The sequence below is a fragment of the Gymnogyps californianus genome, chromosome 2 (assembly GCF_018139145.2).
Source record: "Gymnogyps californianus isolate 813 chromosome 2, ASM1813914v2, whole genome shotgun sequence".
Classification (NCBI taxonomy): Eukaryota; Metazoa; Chordata; class Aves; order Accipitriformes; family Cathartidae; genus Gymnogyps; species Gymnogyps californianus.
The window spans coordinates 46386278-46407011 of NC_059472.1; the positions used below are offsets into that span (position 1 = coordinate 46386278).

Here is a 20734-nt window from a genome sequence, read left to right on the forward strand (position 1 = left end):
AACTACAAAAAACCCAGCAGCTTTTCCAAGACATCCTGAAGTTCAAACCAACCTACATTTTGGTAGTACATGTTCATCATACAAACTAACTCTGAGGTTTTAACCTTGTAATTTTTTTCCATTCCATATATAGCTATACATAGAACAGTTTGTGGACATGCAGAAGTTGACTAAAATGCCTGTAAAGTTTTAGTAAAACAAAAGAAAGGCTATGAGGATGTCTCCATATTCATATCCTGCAAATTTTTCACAGAAATGAAACCTCCAAAAGGTGTCTTGGGCCAATATTACAGTGCTCAAGCTTCCCAGACACTGTGGGCAGACAGGGAGTACAACTGCAGAAGGAGGGTTGCCCTGCCTTGCTTAATTCATGCAGCTGATTACAGAGGCAAGTTAGAAGGATCTTAATGCCTCCTGAATGCATTCAATTTTCAGCTGGAAAAAGGGTACCTAAAACAATTGCAATTTTCGTTTCTTCTTCAAGGTTAAGCCAACTGTACAGCATTTTGTAAGTCTATGATACTCCTACAAGGACTAATGTAGCATTTTGCATGTCCTTTCAGGTTGTTCCATTTGTATCTTAATTCTACATTGAGAAGGTATAGTAAGTTTGCTCCCTACAGAAAAATTGACAATGTTAACTCTATTAGGCTTTCCAATGTTTCACTAGCAAATCACACTGTAAATGGAAGCATCCACAGCATTTCAGGAAACAATGAGGGTATTCCTGTGCTTTATAAAAGTCTTACAAGAATCTCTGTTAAGGTTGTTTAAATTTCAGAATAAGGCAACACTAAAAGCCAAAGCAGAACCTTAAAAGGGCATACAGGTAGTGTATCTGTGTAAAACTAAAAGTATGACAACATAACTTTCATTATTCATTTTTATCAACACAGTAATTTATACTGGTGAGTCTGTCAAACTCTCACCTTCAAGCATAAACCAATACCTTATGGTTGAACAAGCCATTTTCTAAGAGACTTCCATTCTTAACTTTACAAGATCACATGTGCTGTCCAACCTATCGAATCACTGGGTAAATTATTCCAGCTCTTGAATAATTTAAATTCCTTAAACACTGTTTTGGACAAGAAACATGGAATACTTATAAGAACAGCATATTTCCAAGTTATTTTGTTGGAAATTCAGGCCACCAGTAATTTTATTGTATCTAAAATTAAGGTTCACTGATGGTAAGGAATTTCCAACACATGGTATTTTATCAAAAGGATCTCTGATATTAAGATATAACGAGTTAGGCTGCACAATTCCTCAGCAGACACATGGACTCAATTTTCAGTTTGTACCTAAATGAAGCATGCCAAATTTCTTCCTTCATGCCTAAATACCCTTTTCAGATGATGAAAGGTCAAGAAGAACATCTTCACATACAACTTGTAACTCCAGTTCTCAGTCCAAAAGTTGAAAAAGTGGACTTTAAGTATTTTGAAGTCTGTTTCCCCTATTTATTGATTTTACCCAGTTTATACAACTTTTGAAACTTGTGGTGATTGAAATACAAACACAGAATGCCTACCTTATCCACATTCATTCTTTTAAACGATGCCTGCAGAAGTTTGAAGTTGTGAATGTATTCATGCTCCAGCTTTGCTTGAAACTTTACTTTCTTCAAGCTAATGCACCCTGGGAACAACATGTCCATGAACTGGCAGTAAGCTGCTCCTATAACAAGAGAATGCATTGACGTTAATCCAGATGCACCCAGGTAAGACCAAATGGCATTTAACGTCATTAGCAGAAAGCATGAGCAGAAAGCAACCACGCTGAATACATCCCTGCTGTAACTCAACCTAACACTATGCACCCAAGATCTACTTGTCTAATGTACATTGAGCAACGTGACATATTAATGTGTTTTCTTCCCATTCAATCCGGATGCACGACGCACTGTTGTGTAGCATCTGAAGAACCACCATGACTAATGCAAAGTAAATCTTTCTTCTATTTAAAACGGATGTTCTTGGAGTCCCTATACACAGTAGGACTGTCCATACAGTGAGAAGATCACAGTCAAAATGGAAATCTCTTAATAAGCTCCCTCAATCCTCACAGCCCCCTGAATTCAACCAAGCCAAGATCATCTTTCTTCTGGCACTTGTAGCCAAATGCCAATCAAGTCCAAGGCAATCATTTAAGATTATATCAAACCATGATTCAAAAAAATAAATTTTAAAGCTCCAGCTTGTTAAAACATACTAGCCAGTTGCCACCCCTCTAAAACAAACATCCTTACTAGTTTTCATCTCCTGAGAAAAGCATTTAAATAAGCAGAATTCAGTGTAGTCCACCCCTAGATTTCAGAAGCTAGGCTGCCAGCTTTAGTTCTTGCTCAAAACAATAAGGTTTCTAAGTTCAAGTTTGAGGGCTATCTGAACTTACACAGTAGTAGGTAGGGGTGTGTGTACCTGTGTGTGTGTATAAGTAATCCACCACAGAGCGGCAAGTATATGGAAAAATTTCTAAATGGTCTGTTGAGTACAGCTAACAGAGATAGCCTTTTCTTGTATGCGGGGAGCTTCCTCCTACATCATCATGTCACTGTCATTTGCAAAACAGGTCTTTACTGTTGACACACTCAAGTGTTTGGAAATTAAGGATGAAGAAGTTTGAGGAAATCAGAGGAAAATCAATTTCAGTTCTTCTTCAGAAGAGAGTTTTCTACAAAATGCTTTATGCTCAGCAAAGATTCAGTGAAGTCCATTTCTGGAGCAGAGGGCTGTAGAGCGTGCAGCCCCTGCGCTTGAGCATACAGGGCAGGGAAGTGATCGCCTGAATACTCCTGACAAGTTTAATTTCACTTCCACAAAAAGGACTTTTGTGCATTTAGTGCAGATCAGTTTTGACAAACAAGTGTCCGTATCTCACCTAACAGTTCAGCCCAGTATCAACGACAATGATTTTTATCAAAAAATAATTCTGCTGAGTGCTCATAGAGAAACCAAATTAACAAAGCAGACACCTGGCCTGCCCAGTTTTACAGGAGAGGCAACAATAACTTAAAGTTTAAGACATTTTTCTCCATGGATATATGCATGTGTTTTGACAGGACCAACTTTATGCATGAGATAATTCTCATTCTCTGTAGCCACTCAACCATCATAGGAAGGGTTACAGAGCTCATAACTTCCCAAAAAGAGAAGCACAGTTTAAGAGTGGAGTCCAAAAAAGTCTCCCAAAATCCTGATATGAGTTTTGTTAAGGGACTTACCAAGATCAAGCTTTAATGCTGAAAACCACTGCCATTTTTTAAAAAACCCTCTTCACGTTGCCTAGCTTTGTGGGGGAAAACTGTTATTAAAAAAAAATCTGATTTTCCAAGGACACCTTGTGCTTAGCTGTTTGCAATGGTTTTGATATGATTAGGAATCAAAGTAAAATATTCCCTAAAGGAAAAGGAGCCTTCTGGCAAGTTACAAACATGAGATGACAAATTTGCATCTTCTTATAGAAAGCTATATAAACACAATTAGTTATTCAATACTCATCCTTAGTAAGAGAACTGGTAAATATGTGGCAACAGAAAAATGACATTACAATTAAAAGCATGGATATACAGATAATGCATGGCTTGACTACATTTATTACTATTTAGTTTCATGCAAAAGGATTATTACGCAATCATTTCATGTTATAAATTGAATTTGTTCCTAACTCTGTCCTTTCATCCTCCCCATACCCCAATTATAAGCTTTACTCTGATATCTAAGTAATTGCCTGGAGGCCTCGAAAATGCACTGCGCAACCTTTCATCTAGATCCTTTTAGAAAACTAGAAACCCAAAGTGTTCACATGAGATTTTCTCCTTCTGCTGGTAATGCAAATTCCTTCTGCATGCCTTTAGATAGAGTCTTACTAGGTTTAAGACTCTAGTTACGGTATTTCCCTGTGTTTTCTTCCCATCGTGCTGGCAGTTGTTTCTGTGCGTTTGCCAGCCAGGAGGTGGTCCTGGGTCTGCACAACACTCGAGGGCAGAAAACACTGGACTACATCCACATGACAGCATGAACCTCGTCTCTGATACAACATCGAAGCTGGCTGCTGGGCCGTTTCCCCAACAGGAGGATTTTATTACATTGGCAAACACAATTCATTAAAACGCTCCTTCCTGAAGTACAGAGGCAACATATAAACATGGACTGAACTAAACACTGTAAACTACAAAGAGAGGAAACTCTTTCCGACTCCCGAAAGGCAGAGACCTGCCTACCACAGCAACAGAAGAAAGTAAAAATATCATTACAATCAACTGTGACTACCCGATTTTGGACATGGAGGTTATGTACATATTTAATATTATACAGGTATTTATTTATAATTTAAAATTTTACCTCCTAAAGCTTGTAGCTGTCATGTTGCATTTGAATGCTAAACGTCAGCGCAGCAGAATGGGGACGCTACTTTCTACACTGCCCATGGCTGAGATTTTCTGGAGGCAGCAGAAAGAGCAGCCCTACTTAAGTGATGCAAGATTGCAACGCCTTTACCTCACAGCCACAGCATGTAGACATGTGGTCCTCTGCATACTGGACAGCACTGTAGGCCTATTCAATTTACTATACAACTGATGCTTCAATGCAGGTGCATGAGAAAGGAATATTTTTAACAGAATATAAAGAAAATGGCAGTAGAGATAATGACATCATGGCTTGTGACATACCTCTTGCATAATTTACATGAACAAAAGGATTTTTATGCCACTATATTTTATTCAAGATTTAAAAACTTCCCTACGTTTTCTGCAAAAAAAAACCCTGAATACCAGAAAAACCCCCAAAACGTTAACAAATCTATATAGAGGAGTTGAAAACATACTACCTGTCCAGAATAGCTCTCACAATAAATCTGTCTCTATGACGAAAAAACTTTTATATGCATAAACACGCACATACACACAAACAGAAATAATTTGAAATCTACTCAAATGAAAGATGAAAACTACAGCTGGTAGCACTGCAGAAGAGGGATCAATGTTAAAAACCTCTTATCCTGTATTAGCTAACAAGTAATTTAGAATCACTGGCTAAAAGTCCTTTTGTGTTTTGATCTAGAACATTGATGCAGCCATTAGTTACAGAAGATATTCACAGGCCAGACTCCAAAACCAACCTGCAAACACGGCTGTCCTGATTACACCCCCAGCAGCTGCTATTTCTGGCCCGATTAGTGAAGCAGAAAGAGCCCAGCAGCATCACAGAGTTTGCGGGTGTTTGCTGGGCTTCCCACGCCAGGCTCGGGGCAGAGCAGGCAGCAAACGTCAGTGAGGGGACTGCACCCGCGGGGCTGGGCAGGCAGGCAGGCAGGCAGCTGCCAGAGGAGGGGAAGGGATGCTGGGGCAGAATTAAGATACAAAAGAACAAACTGAGAATTGAAAAAGTGGTTGTTAAAAGCTATCACAATTGAAGAGTTTTGCCACATGCAGTGGTAAAGCTGAAAATTTTTACCAAATCTATAAAATCAGAATATTTTCACAGCATTTTCAGAGTTGTAGATAATCTTCCACTAGTCCCCCTTGCAGTAAACAATGCTGAACTCATTCTAGCTTTTGTCCTATACTTTTCTTTCCCTGCTTCTATGTTTTCTTCCCAGACTGTCCATACTGACTTAGCTTGCTCTGAAGCATATGCACTCTGCATCATTACAGATTTTCAGGTTTTCTCCTTTCTCCTCTTCCATCTGGAGGTTGATGAATCCACAAATGCAAACAAGTATTTTCTTGATAATCAAAAATACTTCTGCTTCTGACTATTTAAAGCACAAGGAAATTACAGGAGATAACAACGAAACGAGAATCCTATTTGCTACAAGTTTTTACCACTCAGTAAACCTCCTAGATGTCAGCTGGAGAGCAAGATTAGATCCTTGGGGATTTTTTGGCATTTATGTTTATATATTTATGAAGGAAAAGGAAAACATTATTTGCTAACTAACTTCTTTAAATATACTATAGTTAGTACTTACTATACTAATAAAGTATTTAGTAGAAATACTATAATATAAGCTCAGGTATTACCAAATTAATATCTGTCCCCTATAGGAGAAGTCAGCTCAATCCTTCACATCAAATGTCAGAAGACTCCGTCCCTCCCCGCTCTTCCCTGCATCCGTGCAGTGTGTGGGAGCAAGATCCCAGAAAGTCACATAAAACCACACCAGCCAACATGGGAACACAAAGCGCCCATGAAAAGACAGGGCCTGTCTGTGTGGGGGGCTGCTTTATTTTAATTCTGCTGTCCAAACCACAGCAAAAGGAGCTAAGCGCTACACTAGAAATTTGCTATAAATGCTTAGTAAGAATTTTGTTCTAAAATGGCATGCAATTCAAGTTTAAACCTTTTAACCAGGCCTCAGTTTGATTTTCACATACTCAATTTTTGAAAAATCCCATTTCGGAAAAAGGCTGACTGTACCTTTTTCTTTGTTTGTTTGCTTTAAGGAAATATTTTTCAGATAATCTAAAAACATATATCCAGTCACATTAGATACAAAGTCCTTCAAATTATTAATTCCCTCCAAAGCTGCAACAACCTGACCACGCATTTGGAAAATACAGGATGATTTGTATATGTATTAGTCATCAGGACTTCACTTCACTAGAGCAATGGTCCTAACACTGATGGGAAACTGCACACACCCAGTATTTCTGTTGCTGGGACAACAACAACAACAACAAAAAAAGGCAGTAACTTACAAAGAGCCTGCGTGACCTAACAGTTTTGATAAGAAAGGGGAAAAAAAACCACAAATGCCAGCAATCATTGTTTACAGTACAGCAGCACTTGGGACTTGCCTTTTACCTCAGGCTTCCTAGAATTGCTTCCTTGGGAGTGATGTTAAGGTAGGCACACAGTAGTAGGTTTTTGACTTAGACATCAGAGTATAGATTTTCATTTAGATTTCAAGTAGGGGTGTTCTGTTATGCCACTCACGTTTTTTTTTAAAAACTGGGCATGTCTGTGAGCATGTTGTGTTACATATAGCCACATGTTTAAGAAATAGCACAATTCATGTTGAGCATTCCATTGGAGACCATGGTCTTCAAATTCCTATTTGCATTTCCAGCAGCATCTATATGACCTAGGATATAGGTCAACACAATTCTATTTCTCCACTTAAACCCCCCCACACACACACACTTTAAGAAGTTTCAGCCTATTTCCCAGTGAACGTTCAAGCCCACATCAATTTACCACCTGCTTAGTTGTAGAGAAGGAAGCGTTCATGGGGCTGTGCATCAATGAAGCCACTCTGGCCCGAGCTTCACCCTTCCCGGCAACAGTCTTGGGAGGGCACTTAAAAAAAAATAAAACTGATGCAGATCAGAGTGCAGCCCTGTGCTCATGCAACTATGTGCAGGAGTGCAGCTGCCTCAATGAGGGCAGAGTGAGTGCCTGCATACAGATGGGAGCTTCTGAAAGCAATGCTGCCACCACAGAAAACAGCCTACAAGAACTATCTACCTTCTACCAACCGTCATTGAGATACATGCGTCTAAATGACATCTGCTTCAGAAAGTCCTATTCCACACAGATGGGGTGTTTGTGTGACATAATCCAGAATATCCACCAATCATTTTAAATAATGCATATTGGAGGGAGGTTTCCCCTGTGTTAACTTGTTTTCTCTTTTTCTTAAATATGTAAATCGTTAAGTTGCTTATAAATTATACACAGCAGAGTTTTTAATACTTAATTTTTAGCAATAATTTATTTTTGAATTCATTAATTTTTAAACGGGAAGATCAGAACAATTTCAGAAAACACAGTTCTCATTTAACTTAAAATAGCTGCGTAACTCATGCCTAAAAAGAAGTAGCACGCAAAAATCTAACAAGCTCTTTAAAAAGGGGGGAGATAAAGCAACTGACTGCAACTGAGTGCTATGAGTAATTAAATAATAATTTTTAAAAAGTAAAAACCTTGTTTAAGTTCTGTTCCTCCTGAATTCCTAATGAATGACATTTAAAAAAAAAAAAAATTATTGGCTGAAAATCTCATTATACTGCTTTGCAAGCTTCCCCAGAAAGTTTTGGAAATGATCTTAAATCCAATCATTAACATCCATTGTATCCTTCTAATCCTAAACATCATATGGAAGACATTAGAGAGTCATTGACACTGAGTATCCTGTGTTGCATGACCTCAGGACAACATGCCAGTTCCTTGAAACATGGCTTGGTTACAGAGCGCAAATGGGATCAAGCCATGTTTTAATCATGTTTCCAAGTTGCTCTACAGACCCAGCCTTTGCAAGGCTGCAAACTGGAAAAAAAACAAAACCACTGATGTCGAAACATGCTTCAGCTTAGCAGGCTCTAGCACACTGGGTTGTACAGAAAGCATGCTGGCACCAAATGCTCCAACAGGGTCCTATAATGCAGATTTTAGTAATACACGTGTAGGAAGTTATGGGTTAGTATAGGCACTAAGCAAAATACACCTTCTGAGACATGAAAAAACAAATCCTATGCAGCTAATCCATGGAATACACCTCGTTTGCACGTATATATACACAAATGACATGCAGGAGAAAAAGCCCTTCTCACCATCCCTCTGGCCAGTACCCTTCTTCTCCAGTCACCTCAGCCCTGCTCAGAAAGATCTTTGCTGTGTGCAGGAGAGAAGAGCCCGCTCTCACAGAGCGCTGCTCGGGAGGCAGCGTGCCTGGCACACCGCTCCCCGCTGCTACCCAGGGGCCAGAGGGTGGATGGTGCCGGTGGCACGATGGCCACCTTGCAAAGAAACGCTGCCTGGCCTAGGGGCTGGTGACCAGCCCCACGGTGCAGAGCCCCAGCGCGCAGTCCCTGGAAGCAGAACGCCTCGGGCACCCTCCACAAGCCAGGAACAACCCTCCTCCCTGCACAGCACCGGTCGCAAGAGACAACAGCCCGCAGAGGCTGCGATGGAGCTCTCCCCCAAATCCCGAGCTGCAGAGGCAACATGAAGTCAAACAAAGAACGACATACTGCCTGCCCTCCTTGGAGATCGGGGAGATGGGGGGGGGAGTACCAGCAAAATGTATGTGTAAAGGGACCATATATTTTCACAGGAGGAACGCCAACTGAGACGAGACATGGTACTAGCTACAGCAGTCACCACATGAAAAATTCCCTGTGGCAACACCCAGGGCATCTGCAGAGAAAGCACCACAATCTAAAATTTGAAAATGCCAAACCACATGCTCTCTTTATAATATGGTCATTTATTGAAAGCAAGATAAAAAAACCCACCCTGCATTTAATCCTTGATCCTTGCATACAAATCCTGAAAGACAGAATGTCTCTATGCACTGAAGGCCAAACAACTAGCAAGTTTATAATTCTGCTGAGAATTTTCAAATGCAGGAGGGGGGGGAAAGATTCTGTATCTCCTTAACCTCAAAGGATCACACAAGTATAGCTAAGCCAGAAATTATACCTCACTTCAGCCTGCATTTTCCTTTCTATATACATTTACAATTTCTACCTTCCTTGCTCATAATTTACACAGCTTGTACACTTTGTGATGTTTCTTTTTAATTCATATGCAAGCCCTCTATAGTCTCCTGCCTGACTCTTATTTTGAATATACTCTCATGGAGCAGCCAAACACTCATGAAAAGCCCTGTAACACGTTCACTTGGTATTCCCTATAGATGAAAAACAGCCTTAGTAAAGAAAATTCAGTTATAAGCTGTTTAGTCAGAATTCTTTTTCAGAAGCCACTGTGTATTCATTACAAAAATAGCATGACTCTCAAGAAACAACTAGTGTCATAATTCATTTGAAACTCCTATTCCCCAAGCCTATGGGTGTTGCACATGGGATCCTACTACATTAAATCCACTCAGTTGTTCTCTATTATTTTTCATTCATGTATTAAATTAAATGCTCTCAAGTCTAATGCCCATCTAAAGGCAATGCACTATGCCTTCAACTAAAACCATGGATTATAAATTTCATATTCAGGTTAACAACCTTGCAGGAAGTCAAACCCAGAGACCAAAAACTGACAAAGTGACACTCACCTAAAGCGAAGAGAATTGTATTGCTTTGAGATGCTCAGAGAGATTTTCCTCTCTTGAGTTGTCAAAACCAAATTACCAGAGGAGCTGCAGACTAAATTTAGACTCTCCAGGGCTGCATTCATCCATAACCTGGCCTTTTTGGCACATCACTACTACAGCAGGCATTCAGAAAGCTCAGGGGACACTGCACTTTGCTCGGCCCACTTAGCAGAGACAAAAACACATCTAAGACTCCCAAAGAATACAAATACTTTATGACTAAGCCAGCCTCTTCCTTTGCTGCTCCTCATCCCAGCAGCTCTGTTCCTGTAGCTGGCAATTGGGGAATAGGCTGGTATTGCTACAGCATGTGTATTATCAAAGCTACTTCTCCACAGCAATGAGAAAAAGAAGGTCTGATTGCTTTTTCTGTCTTTATTGCAAACTGTCATGTTAAGCTTTAGGTATGGTCTGAATAAAGCCTTTAGTAAAGGCAGAATGTCACATTATTCCTTCTTGCTTAGGCTCAGAATGTCCAAAATTATTGCTAGGTTGGCTGCAAAACGTGTGCACCCGTGAGGTCTCACAGCCAGGTGCTGAACACAAGCGTATGCTACATCTAGGTAGCTCATGCCTCCTAAAAGTAACGCCTTTGAGCTTTTCATTCACACTTAGCATCCCCCCTCTTCCCTCCCCCGCTTTTTTTGGCCTTGCATTTAGCTTTTTCTGGCCTTTTGATTGCTCCTTATTAACAAAAATGAACAAGAACTGAATAGTCGTATAACAGCATGACAAGTCTTAATGCTTTTTTCTAAAAAAGAAGAAAATGTCCATACAATTTTACAGTAGGTTATAAAAATACAGTTACAGTGGCTCTGCAGCTCCCTGTTAATGCTGTGAAATGCTTCATAGTTGTAAAGAGTTTCCCACATATTCCTTCTCTTTGGAGTCCTGGAGAAATGCTCATATTTTATGGAAACTAACGTTAAACTGCATGAAAGCTGCGAATGCTTCAAGGAACATCAGCCGAAGGAATGCCAGAATGAATGAGTTAGATCGACCGTTCTCAGACTGCAGTCCATACCACGCTTGCTCGTGCTCTGCCTGTTAGTTGGCTGGTCGTTTGTGCTACTGTTCCCCTAGTTTCCATCTTGTAAACTACACTAGAAGTACACTAATTAAACTGTATGTACATTAAATAAACTACTTGGGAGTTTACACGGTAAACTATATTAAATACAGAAAGATTCCCAAAGCTTCTTGCCCATCTATCCTCAATCCCTACACGTGCATGTCTTGCACGTGACAAACGGACTATGCAGTCTCAAATGGAAAGGACCTAGTCCGTAAGACTACTGTGCTCCAGTGTCTGCAATAATCTAGCCGAGTTTAGATTCATCAGTTCACAGAGTAAAGTCCCCCAGACCACAGGAAGGATTGCACTAGAATGCTTCTTCAGAAAAGGAACTATTAAAGCCCCTTCTGGGACTGTAATGAACATTAACATAAAAGTAAGAATGTGTAAGTATCAAGCTCGACTATCAAACCAAATGGGGAAATTCAAGTTTACAGCTTTGACCCATTAAGATATGAATATAAAAGCATCAGGTAACAACAGCAATTAATACAATCCAGGAAGTTCTAAAGGAAGAAAAGATTTAATTTTATACAGGATGGAGTAAGAGCTCTAAATGAGACGACCTTTTTGCAGTTTTTCCCTTGTGGTGTGTCCCAAAATCCTCACTGGAGGTCACAGAAGAAGTTGTATAAGAAGCTGTGTAATGAAATGGGACAGTGGGTTTGTGACAATTTCCATGCTTTTCTCCTGCCTGCCCCACCCAGCTGAAGTCTCTCAATCTGATCTTCTTAAATATCTTTAACTCATTGTATTCTGCATAACCAAAATTTTCTTAGATCACCTCTCCCCTACTTTGGGAAAGGGGTTTTGTGGATTTTTTTTTTTCTTTTTTTTTTTTGTAAGCCCACACACATTTAACTTGATGGAGAATTCACTTCAAAAGTTTCCTTTCAACTATTTATGACCATATAAATAGCTATGCAGGAACAAGTCAAATAACTTGTCTAGTACACTTCCTGTTTCAAACAATGGCAAACCTTGGGTATTTTGGGATAAAAATGTCCATTTTCTGGTATCTTTCTATCTCCTTATAAATGTGTGTGCATGTGTATATCTATATATATATATAGCTACACCCATATTTACACACACATGCACACACATCCCCACACAAATATGTCCTTTGTGTATAATTCACCAAAAGAAAATACTTAGGCTAACTTCTGGACATGTAAATATAACAACAGCTAAATATAACATTTCAATTTCAAGTTTAATCACTGTTAAAAAGGTTATTTCCCATGTTCTATGTCTTCAGTTATTTAGTTTATATCAGTTACTTACATGCATTTTAACCTGCACTTTTTCAATCTCAATTTTGTAGTCATTGTGGAAGCCTGCAAGCCTGCTTCTGCAGCTGAGATTTGTTTTTTAACTTTTGAAGAGTAGGCTATGAGGCTATCATCCTCAAAGGATTTTCTGTACCTTTCAGGGAACATCTCTGAGACAGAAAATTTACCCAGAACGGCAGGTAAATTCAAATATATGAATATAAGACCCCATTTATGCATTTCAGCTGGACCAGCAAATAGCTGAAATGTGGTAATGTGGTTTCAGTCCTATGTACTTAGAGCATTGTCTTCATAAGTAAGATTCCCAGCATGTCAGTTCTCTGGAAGTAGCGATCTAAGTTAGAGATCTCCTCCAACACAAACATCTTCAAAATTAAAAATCACAGTAGTAAATCAGAAAGAATCACTCCCCAGGGGCATCTGTATTCTCAGTGAAACATCAGCCTTCGTCTGTGTCATTTCTAGTCATCATCTAGTTACAGACCCCGTTGTTTAACACGTATCTTGTAGTTGCCACTCTGATTAACCAAACTGTCCAAAGTATTCAAACCATTACCCTTTTTTTCAGGGCTCATTACCAAATTTACTTACAACAAGAGTTCAGTTACATTTAAAGAGAAATAGGCAGATTTTCTTGACAAACTTCTAAAGCCCTCACAGCAGCTAAAGGCTCATTTCCTCAAATCCATGTTTTTCTTCACAGTCATACTTGTGCTCTTTTCCTGCAAACATCTGCAGGGATTTGAGGACCCTTACCAGGAAGGAAAAGGTGCTGGATAATTTTGTTCACCCGGGGTGTCGGTTCTCTGTTTGTCTCTTTTTCAGCTATGTCCGCTCTCCATTTGAAAAGATACCACCCTGGTAGCTTTAAAACACAACAGCTTATCACTGTATTCTTTTCTTGCTTAGTCAACCTTTTTATTACTTTTATGTATCTTCTGCTACATTTGTCCCATTCACCTCCGCATTTGTTATGCTTTCTCAAGGCACCTTCTCTTTCCATGATTAACGGGAACGCAAAACTGCTTCCTTTGCACATACGTTAGTCTCATTAGTCTTTTCTCAGAGGAACTGTTTTATGTCAAAGTTAAAAGTTATCTATTTTCAACAAATCAGACTTTTAAAGTGGTTTTAAAATAAAAATTTGTAGAGCATATTGCGCTTTCTTACCTGAACAGAGTTGTTCGACTTTTGTGTAGTTTAAAGCTAATATATCATTAACCCATGCGATGATGTCATGTCTGCTCATAGTCTCTTGGGTTATAGAGGTAGAGTACACGTTGACCGCCATTCCCCAACTAGGAAAAAAAAGGATAAAAAATATTTTTGACATTTTGATAATTGTTTTCTGGATACAATGAATTTACACTTCTTGTTCAAAAAAAAGAAGGAAAAGCTGCATCACTGCACAACCTTCTCTTATTTATTGAGAAAGGAGGATTAATGTTTATTCCTTGATGATACATAACCTCCTCCATGTCCTCTTGGAATCTATGAACATATTTCTCTGGCTGTCATTATGAACTTAAAGAACATACAAACCTACAGTATTCTGTTTAATGCTAACAAGGTAGGAAAAAAAGAATCAGGCATAGCCCAAAGATACACAGACATGATCAGAGACCTGGGATTTCATCACACGGTGCTGCACAAATATAGAGATCTGACATCTATCCGTCAGTTTTTTGCCACTGCAGGATGATCAGACTGCCTAAACCAGTACTTAATAGTCAGATAACTTCTAGAAGATGTAGCTGTCCTGCTTACTCAAATACTGACTTCTTACTGGAACAGGGGCCTTTTGGATCATTAATTCAGTTCCTAACAGCCACAGAGTGAACAGCAGATAACCTTTTTTATCAATTTACCAACCTCTATCCTGAAAGTAACTGAGACTTGCACCTCCAGCTGTCTGGTTGCAAAGCTGCTGCGGAGCCCGATTCCTCTAAATCATTAGGAACATTTCCTCTCAGCTTAAACCCATTTGTTCTTCTGCAAACATTATCCTCCAGCTCTAATGGCTTTTTCTTCCCCAGAGCTGATTTCGTAATGTGTTAGGGACAGCACTCAGAGTCTGTCCCAATGCCCAGGTAGTCTAGATTAAACAAATCAATCCTTCAAGTCTCTTAAGTCAGACCTTCACTTACTGGTCATGCCAGCAGTCCTCCTTGAACACAGCCAGTTTCACACTGCGTTCGGATAATGTTCCAAGACCTTGGAAAATGGTGCTTTGTGCTGAAAAGGTTCATAGCCACATCATCTTAAATAGATTCTTCTAGTTAGCTAAGGTTCTTTCCTGCAAGTAGGTAATTCATAGTAGCCTTTACCATCAGTCCCTAAGTGCATAGACTGGAAACACATACTACTGGATTTTATTCCCTGTTATTCTACACTAGTCGCATCTTTCTGTTGCAAGACATTGCTAAGAGAAAAGATGAGCACATTCAAGTTTATCTCATAATAGTTTCAAAGAGCAGAGCCAAGATCATTCATGAAAAGAGTAAATAATGTTCCCAAGACTAGTGGACTTCAGGAAGTCCACTAGTAACAATCCCAGTAGGAGGTGTCTCAGAAATGATGAAATAGTCAACAAAGTTGCACTATTATTCTTGGAAAGAAAGGGTTTGGTGGGGACTGCACACCTTTGTCTCTAGTGAGACCTTGTAGCTAACACTTAACTGGCTAGCTCTGGTGCCAGTCCTGCCACCTCAGCCTTGGACCTCAACCTTCTCCCTCAGTGAAAGAGGGCAGGATCTCCCTCTGTGGGATCCAAGGTCTGCACGGACTATTTCCATTGACAATTTGCAATTTGAAGCTTGATAGACAATTCTGCAGAGAACACAAAGGCTGCAGGTTAACTCCATCCATTTTTTAGGTGTGCTGGAGCAACTCAGATAAAAAGTGTACAAAACCCACCAGCATGAAACTTGACACAGTAACATATAAAAGTGTAAGTACATACAGCAGGGAGTGTATTTAAAATACAAGATGACAAAGTTCATAATATAGGTCACTTTCTATGAAACAAATTTCACAAACACAGAAGATCATTCAAATCGTCCCCATCTACTGACATTAAGAATCAAAACATAAAATCCCCAAATTTGCCTGATGAGAAGGAAAAAAATTAAAAAAGAAGAAAAAAAAGACAGGCCAGTAAGGGCAAGTAGGCTGAAAAAATTCATGCTCCGATAGTCAGGCTACGACTGCCAGCAACTCATTCAGAACCAGGCTACCCCCCTACCCGCTTCTGTACGGGCACCTCCAAAGTACGGAAGAAATCAGCCTGTCCTCAGCCTGTTCAGTTCTTCCTGCAGGCTCCCAGACAGCACAGCTAATTGTATGAACGTAGCACTGTATTCACTATAACAGTTAGCAAAGGTCATTTTCTTGGCACGCACTAAGTCCTTGGATTGAACCGAGCGCTAGGAACAAAGTTTTAGAAATAGGGAGTGCCCTTTTACTCTTAAAACCGCACCATAATGGCTGATCATGAAAGCTTAGCTTCAGCATCAGGATGGAAGGGACTGAGTAGGCAAACAGCACCTTTGTTACTAATGGCATCTGAAGTTTAAAACGTCACTGTTAGCATGGTTTTTACTTCAGTATTTTAACCTTTTTATACAGATAAGAAACTAACAGAAAGATGCTACCACTGTCACTATTAAGCTAACATGTTCAGTATTGTTTGTAAGATCCGTTCAAGTAAACAGCTTAATAGTGACTTTAATATTCACTTACTATTCAGAACAGCGAGTTTAATATTAAACCAAGAGATCAATATGGAACAGTCCACTCACTTCTAAAGAAGCTAAAGATATTTAGATGCTAACATTTGAAATAAAGCTACTCAGATTTGTAATTGCCACTACTTCATCCGAATTTTAATTGTCCTCTCGAGGCCAGGAACAACTCAGAACAACCATCAGCTACCAGTAGTGAAAGCACCAAGTCTACTCTGTTAAAAAGATCAAGAAAATCCACACGCAGGAAGGAAGCAGACATTTCCTCATCATCCTTTTCCAAAAGCAACTGCAAAGAGAAATACCTATCCTTCTGCAAGCGACTGGAGAGCAACCAACCTCCTTTGCTGCAGTGCATGGGATGGCGAACTCTACTTCAGGAAACAGTGAGTAAATGAATAACCTTGAGTTTTACAACAATACTCTGAAGGATATTGGTAATATAACTTACGCTGTGTCTGCATATGAATTATTACGGTCTATGGGTCAAATGAAAGTTTAGGCTATTTGTTAGAGACAGTAGCTTCACATTTGTACACATAGATACGCACGAGGGTGTATCAATACAATTTTAAACAAACTTATGCAAAACAAATCAGAATTTCTGTTAAAAAATTCAATAACATGCCATTGCCATTTATTTTCAGTGACTTGTTAACATATGTCTGAATCTTCCATGGTCTCTTCTCTTGAAAGAGTTCACAGTGTCTTTGCTTCTTCTGTCCCCCACCCGTCTAATGGATATGTTTTAAATAAACTCAGCTGGGAAAGGTTTCCTTTACAGTAAGCATGTTCTAACTTGGTGCTCAGATACACACATATCCTGTTTGCCACACAGACAGACCTTGGGGGGGGGGGGAGAGAGAAGAAAAAGGAACAACCAGGCATAGGTAGCAGAGCCACTGTGCCACAATAGACAAGAACCCCTGTGCTCGACATTCACAGCTGGGGCCGGGTTTTCTCCAGGACTCAGTTCCCCATGTGCTGAACTGCTTGGAAGAATGTGATACAGATTCAAAACACGTTAATAAACATCTGTAAGGCAATGCAAGAGAACAGCTGGACAGGTGGAGACGCACAGGCCATACTCTGTGAACAGCCAAGGAGCTCACAACTTGCTTGTATGTCTTAATATACTACTACTTTCCAATAACATTATTTACATTTTCAACTTGTTGGGCCTTCCCTTGTTTAGACTGAAGGCTCTCAAGCATAAGATTGCAATGAGGATTATACAAGCCTGAAAACCAGCATCTACCTGAGATCTTCCACCTTCCATAGAGATGCCTGGCAATTCTACAGTAAGTAAAAGCAGATTGAAGATAGCACATCATATCCCCCACTTCAGAGCACACAGGTGGAGATTAAAAACCTCTGTCTATTACAGTACTGCCTAACCACAAAGGACTCCCCCTTGTTTTACTTATAAGAAACTGAAATTAAAATTCCCAATAAATATGAACAAGCCATAGGAGAGTCGTCACATATTAGTCCAGGCCATTTCAGAAAAACACTTCACACATGCACAAATAAGCACCACAGACCTGAGTTCAGAGGATTAGTTAGGTGCTGAAAATCATGTATATGCTTAAGCAGTTTCCCCAATCAGAAATATATTGGCTTAGCATGTCCAATGGTAAATATTACACCCAAAGGAGTATTAATTTTTAAGGCATTACATGCAGCACTGAACGTTCAACTACTAGGCATTTTCCACTGCTCTTGCTACAGATAACTGCAGCTCTTACAAGGTGCTATCCAGCTGTATTTAAGGACAGTTTTGCAAGAGGCGTATTTACCTTATTTTTCCAGGGAGAAGCTAACAGTTGCTGACAACAGAAGCTGTATTACAACAAACCAGTAATAATGGCAAGACTGGAAGGATTACAGCAATGAATCTATCTGTAGTGTAAAAACTCACCACATATGCCATCACCTCTGAACCTGCAAGGCCTTCCTGTTGTATACCATTAGGCACAGTATGATGTTAAGTTTTTAAATGCAGTAGAAAGCCTGAGTGACAATACAAAGAAGAGCCTTCTGGAAGCTGGCACCTGATAGCATCAGGATAGATACTGCCAGTAAAACAAAAGATCTCACACTAAAAATTACTGAAGCGAAAGATACCACAGAAAGGCTAAGATGTAGCTAAGTGAGACTGCTGTAGCTCCTGTTGGAAAGGCTTTCTAGATTAAAGCTACTGCAAAACAAAAATCCCTGAAGGAAGAAACCTGCCAGCCTCAGTGGCTGCATCCCTGTAAAAGGAAAATTCATCCTTTCATATCATCCTGAAATGGCAGCTGATTTGCAGCTGGACCTTGCCTGCTTCTTTAACATTCACTGCATACAGCCTTAGCCATAGTCATTAGAGGCCTGTTATGCTCGAAGTTGTCTTTACTGAAAGGAGTCCTGAGGACAGAAAACACAAAAAGCTCCTGTGCAATGCTGACAACGCTGTTCTTACTCTCCCTTTGACTTATGCTGTACTCCTGCAGCAAATTCAACGGCAATGGCCACAGCCCTCACATCAGCACGCTGCAACTGAAGTGGTATTTGTAGCAAGCAATATAAAGGCTCTATCTAGTCAGAAACTCAAACAGTTAAAGATGAATCACAATGAGGTATTGCCATGGAAAAAAGAAGAAAAGGAGAAAAGAATCCTCTGGTTGTAATATTGGGAGAAATTCACACCTTTTAAAATGCCGAATGTCAAATCTCTTGTGCACTGTTCCCATGTTACTAAATAGCCTTGAAATATTAAAAAACTTTTATGATCTGTATCTCATTCACTTCTGAATGCCATTTTACCTTTACAACATGGATCTGACTTGAAGACCTAAAATGATTTGTGAAGCATGCTACAGAGTCTAGACAAGACTGAGGCAATCCATGTACATTTTGATTGCTTGAATGTTGCAGGATTACCATTTAACACAGCAAACAGCGTGTTTTCTATTGTTCTCATTGCAGTTCCCTGTTTAAATGCAAGTGAGATTAAAGTAATAGAGATTTACTTAGATTGGATTGGGGCATTTTTAAGTTTTGTTCTTTTAAATTAGAGGCTGCCTGCCAATGCTGGGATGTTCTGACCTACATAAATGTTTATGACGGGTCTCAAGGACTTGTTTAGACCCAAATCTGAGTAACTCTTATAAAGACTGGTGGTAATTCTGTTTTGTGGTACATATGTTTTTCGAAAAAGTAAAAAAACCCCAAAAACGTATTATCTGAGAGGCAGAAAAATACTGGTTCTTTTTCAGACATTCAGTTCCCCAAATCTGAAAGACACAATCAAAAGTATTCAAACAATATACACAATTTGAGCCAAAACCTCTGAGATGGCCCAATAACTAGCAATGCATTACACTGTCTACTGCACAGTTTTTACAAAATAGTTTTAAGTTTAAGTTCATAACTAAACAGTTATGAAATTGGGGTAATTCACCAAAACGAACAGTTACAAATTCCAAGAAAATGATTTAGTGCTTGGAAGATATCAGGGCACCTGAGGAGGACAAGCCACATTCACTGACTCACTTGAAGTTAATTTTTTTTATCTGCCAGTCATATCTGCATAGCATAAGTAAGATTTTTTATTTCTCTGACTACCTTCTCACTCCTGCTGCCACTGAAACTGTACGGCAATGTAATACATATCATGTCTCTACAGCAATACTAACACCTTTTTTTTTCCCAGGGTTCACCTTTGCCTCCAAAAGTACAACGCGATATTAACACTTAACTACATGATATCTTAATTGTGGCTGAAAGTATTTGCATACTCTGAAAGGTTCCTTATCGATTTCTATGAGTAAACAAATCTTAACTAAAAAAATACATTCTTGACAAGGACAGAGGTTCAAGAAAGGCAGACATCGATACCTTACACAAAATGGAAGCAATTCAGAGTCTTTGGCCACCACCATTTCCACATAGGTATACTCACTCTGACTGGTTAGAAATGAACCACAGTGGTGCACAGCACCCTCAAACTGCACCTTAGAGTAGTTGAACAACACAATAGCCGTGCTCAGCGCTGAACAGACAGGCACTCGTTAACATGGGGAAAGGATGCACAAATTTCAGTATAAAATGAATGTTACTACAAATTAAGAAGGCATTTTATTAATGAAGAACCACAAAAACCTTTGAAGTGGGCTGAATTAGAGGAATGTAAGTGTGGCAAGGCTGCAATGCTAAAAAAAATAAACTGCTTTCACTTACAGTTATTACCCTCCCCCTGCCCCAGGCTTTCAACTCCAAGATCTTACGCTTAAATTGCTGCTCTTATGCCCCGAAGGAAGACATTCAACCTGTAAAATTTTCACAATAGGCACTGGCAACTAGTCTACCTTTCACAACAGACAAGAGGATTGTAAAAAAAAAAAAAAAAAAGTTGATTCAGAGAAAAATTCTCAGACTTATGTTATATAGTAAACTCAAGTCAATTAGAAACACCTACATTTTAGAAAACAGAAGAGGATCTATGACCATTTTGTAACTAGAAAAACCTTGAAAAAAGCTGATGAATAAACCAACATTTAATCTTCTGTGAAACA

The 20734-nt window shown here is 39.4% G+C and overlaps 1 protein-coding gene across 4 annotated transcripts in view; it reads right to left on the reverse strand.

Moving 5' to 3' along the window:
• The window catches only part of MAPRE2 (microtubule associated protein RP/EB family member 2), a 93024-nt gene that overhangs the window by 26477 nt on the left and 45813 nt on the right, over positions 1-20734 (reverse strand). For 3 of the 4 annotated variants that reach the window (XM_050890803.1, XM_050890804.1, XM_050890801.1), the window contains 2 exons: positions 13603-13730; positions 1538-1683 (listed from right to left, as the gene is read on the reverse strand). In XM_050890803.1, the coding sequence (XP_050746760.1) occupies positions 1538-1683; positions 13603-13723 (267 nt within the window). In that variant the 5' untranslated portion in view covers positions 13724-13730. The remainder of the gene's footprint in view (positions 1-1537; positions 1684-13602; positions 13731-20734) is intronic. The other variant, XM_050890802.1, reaches the window with a different exon arrangement.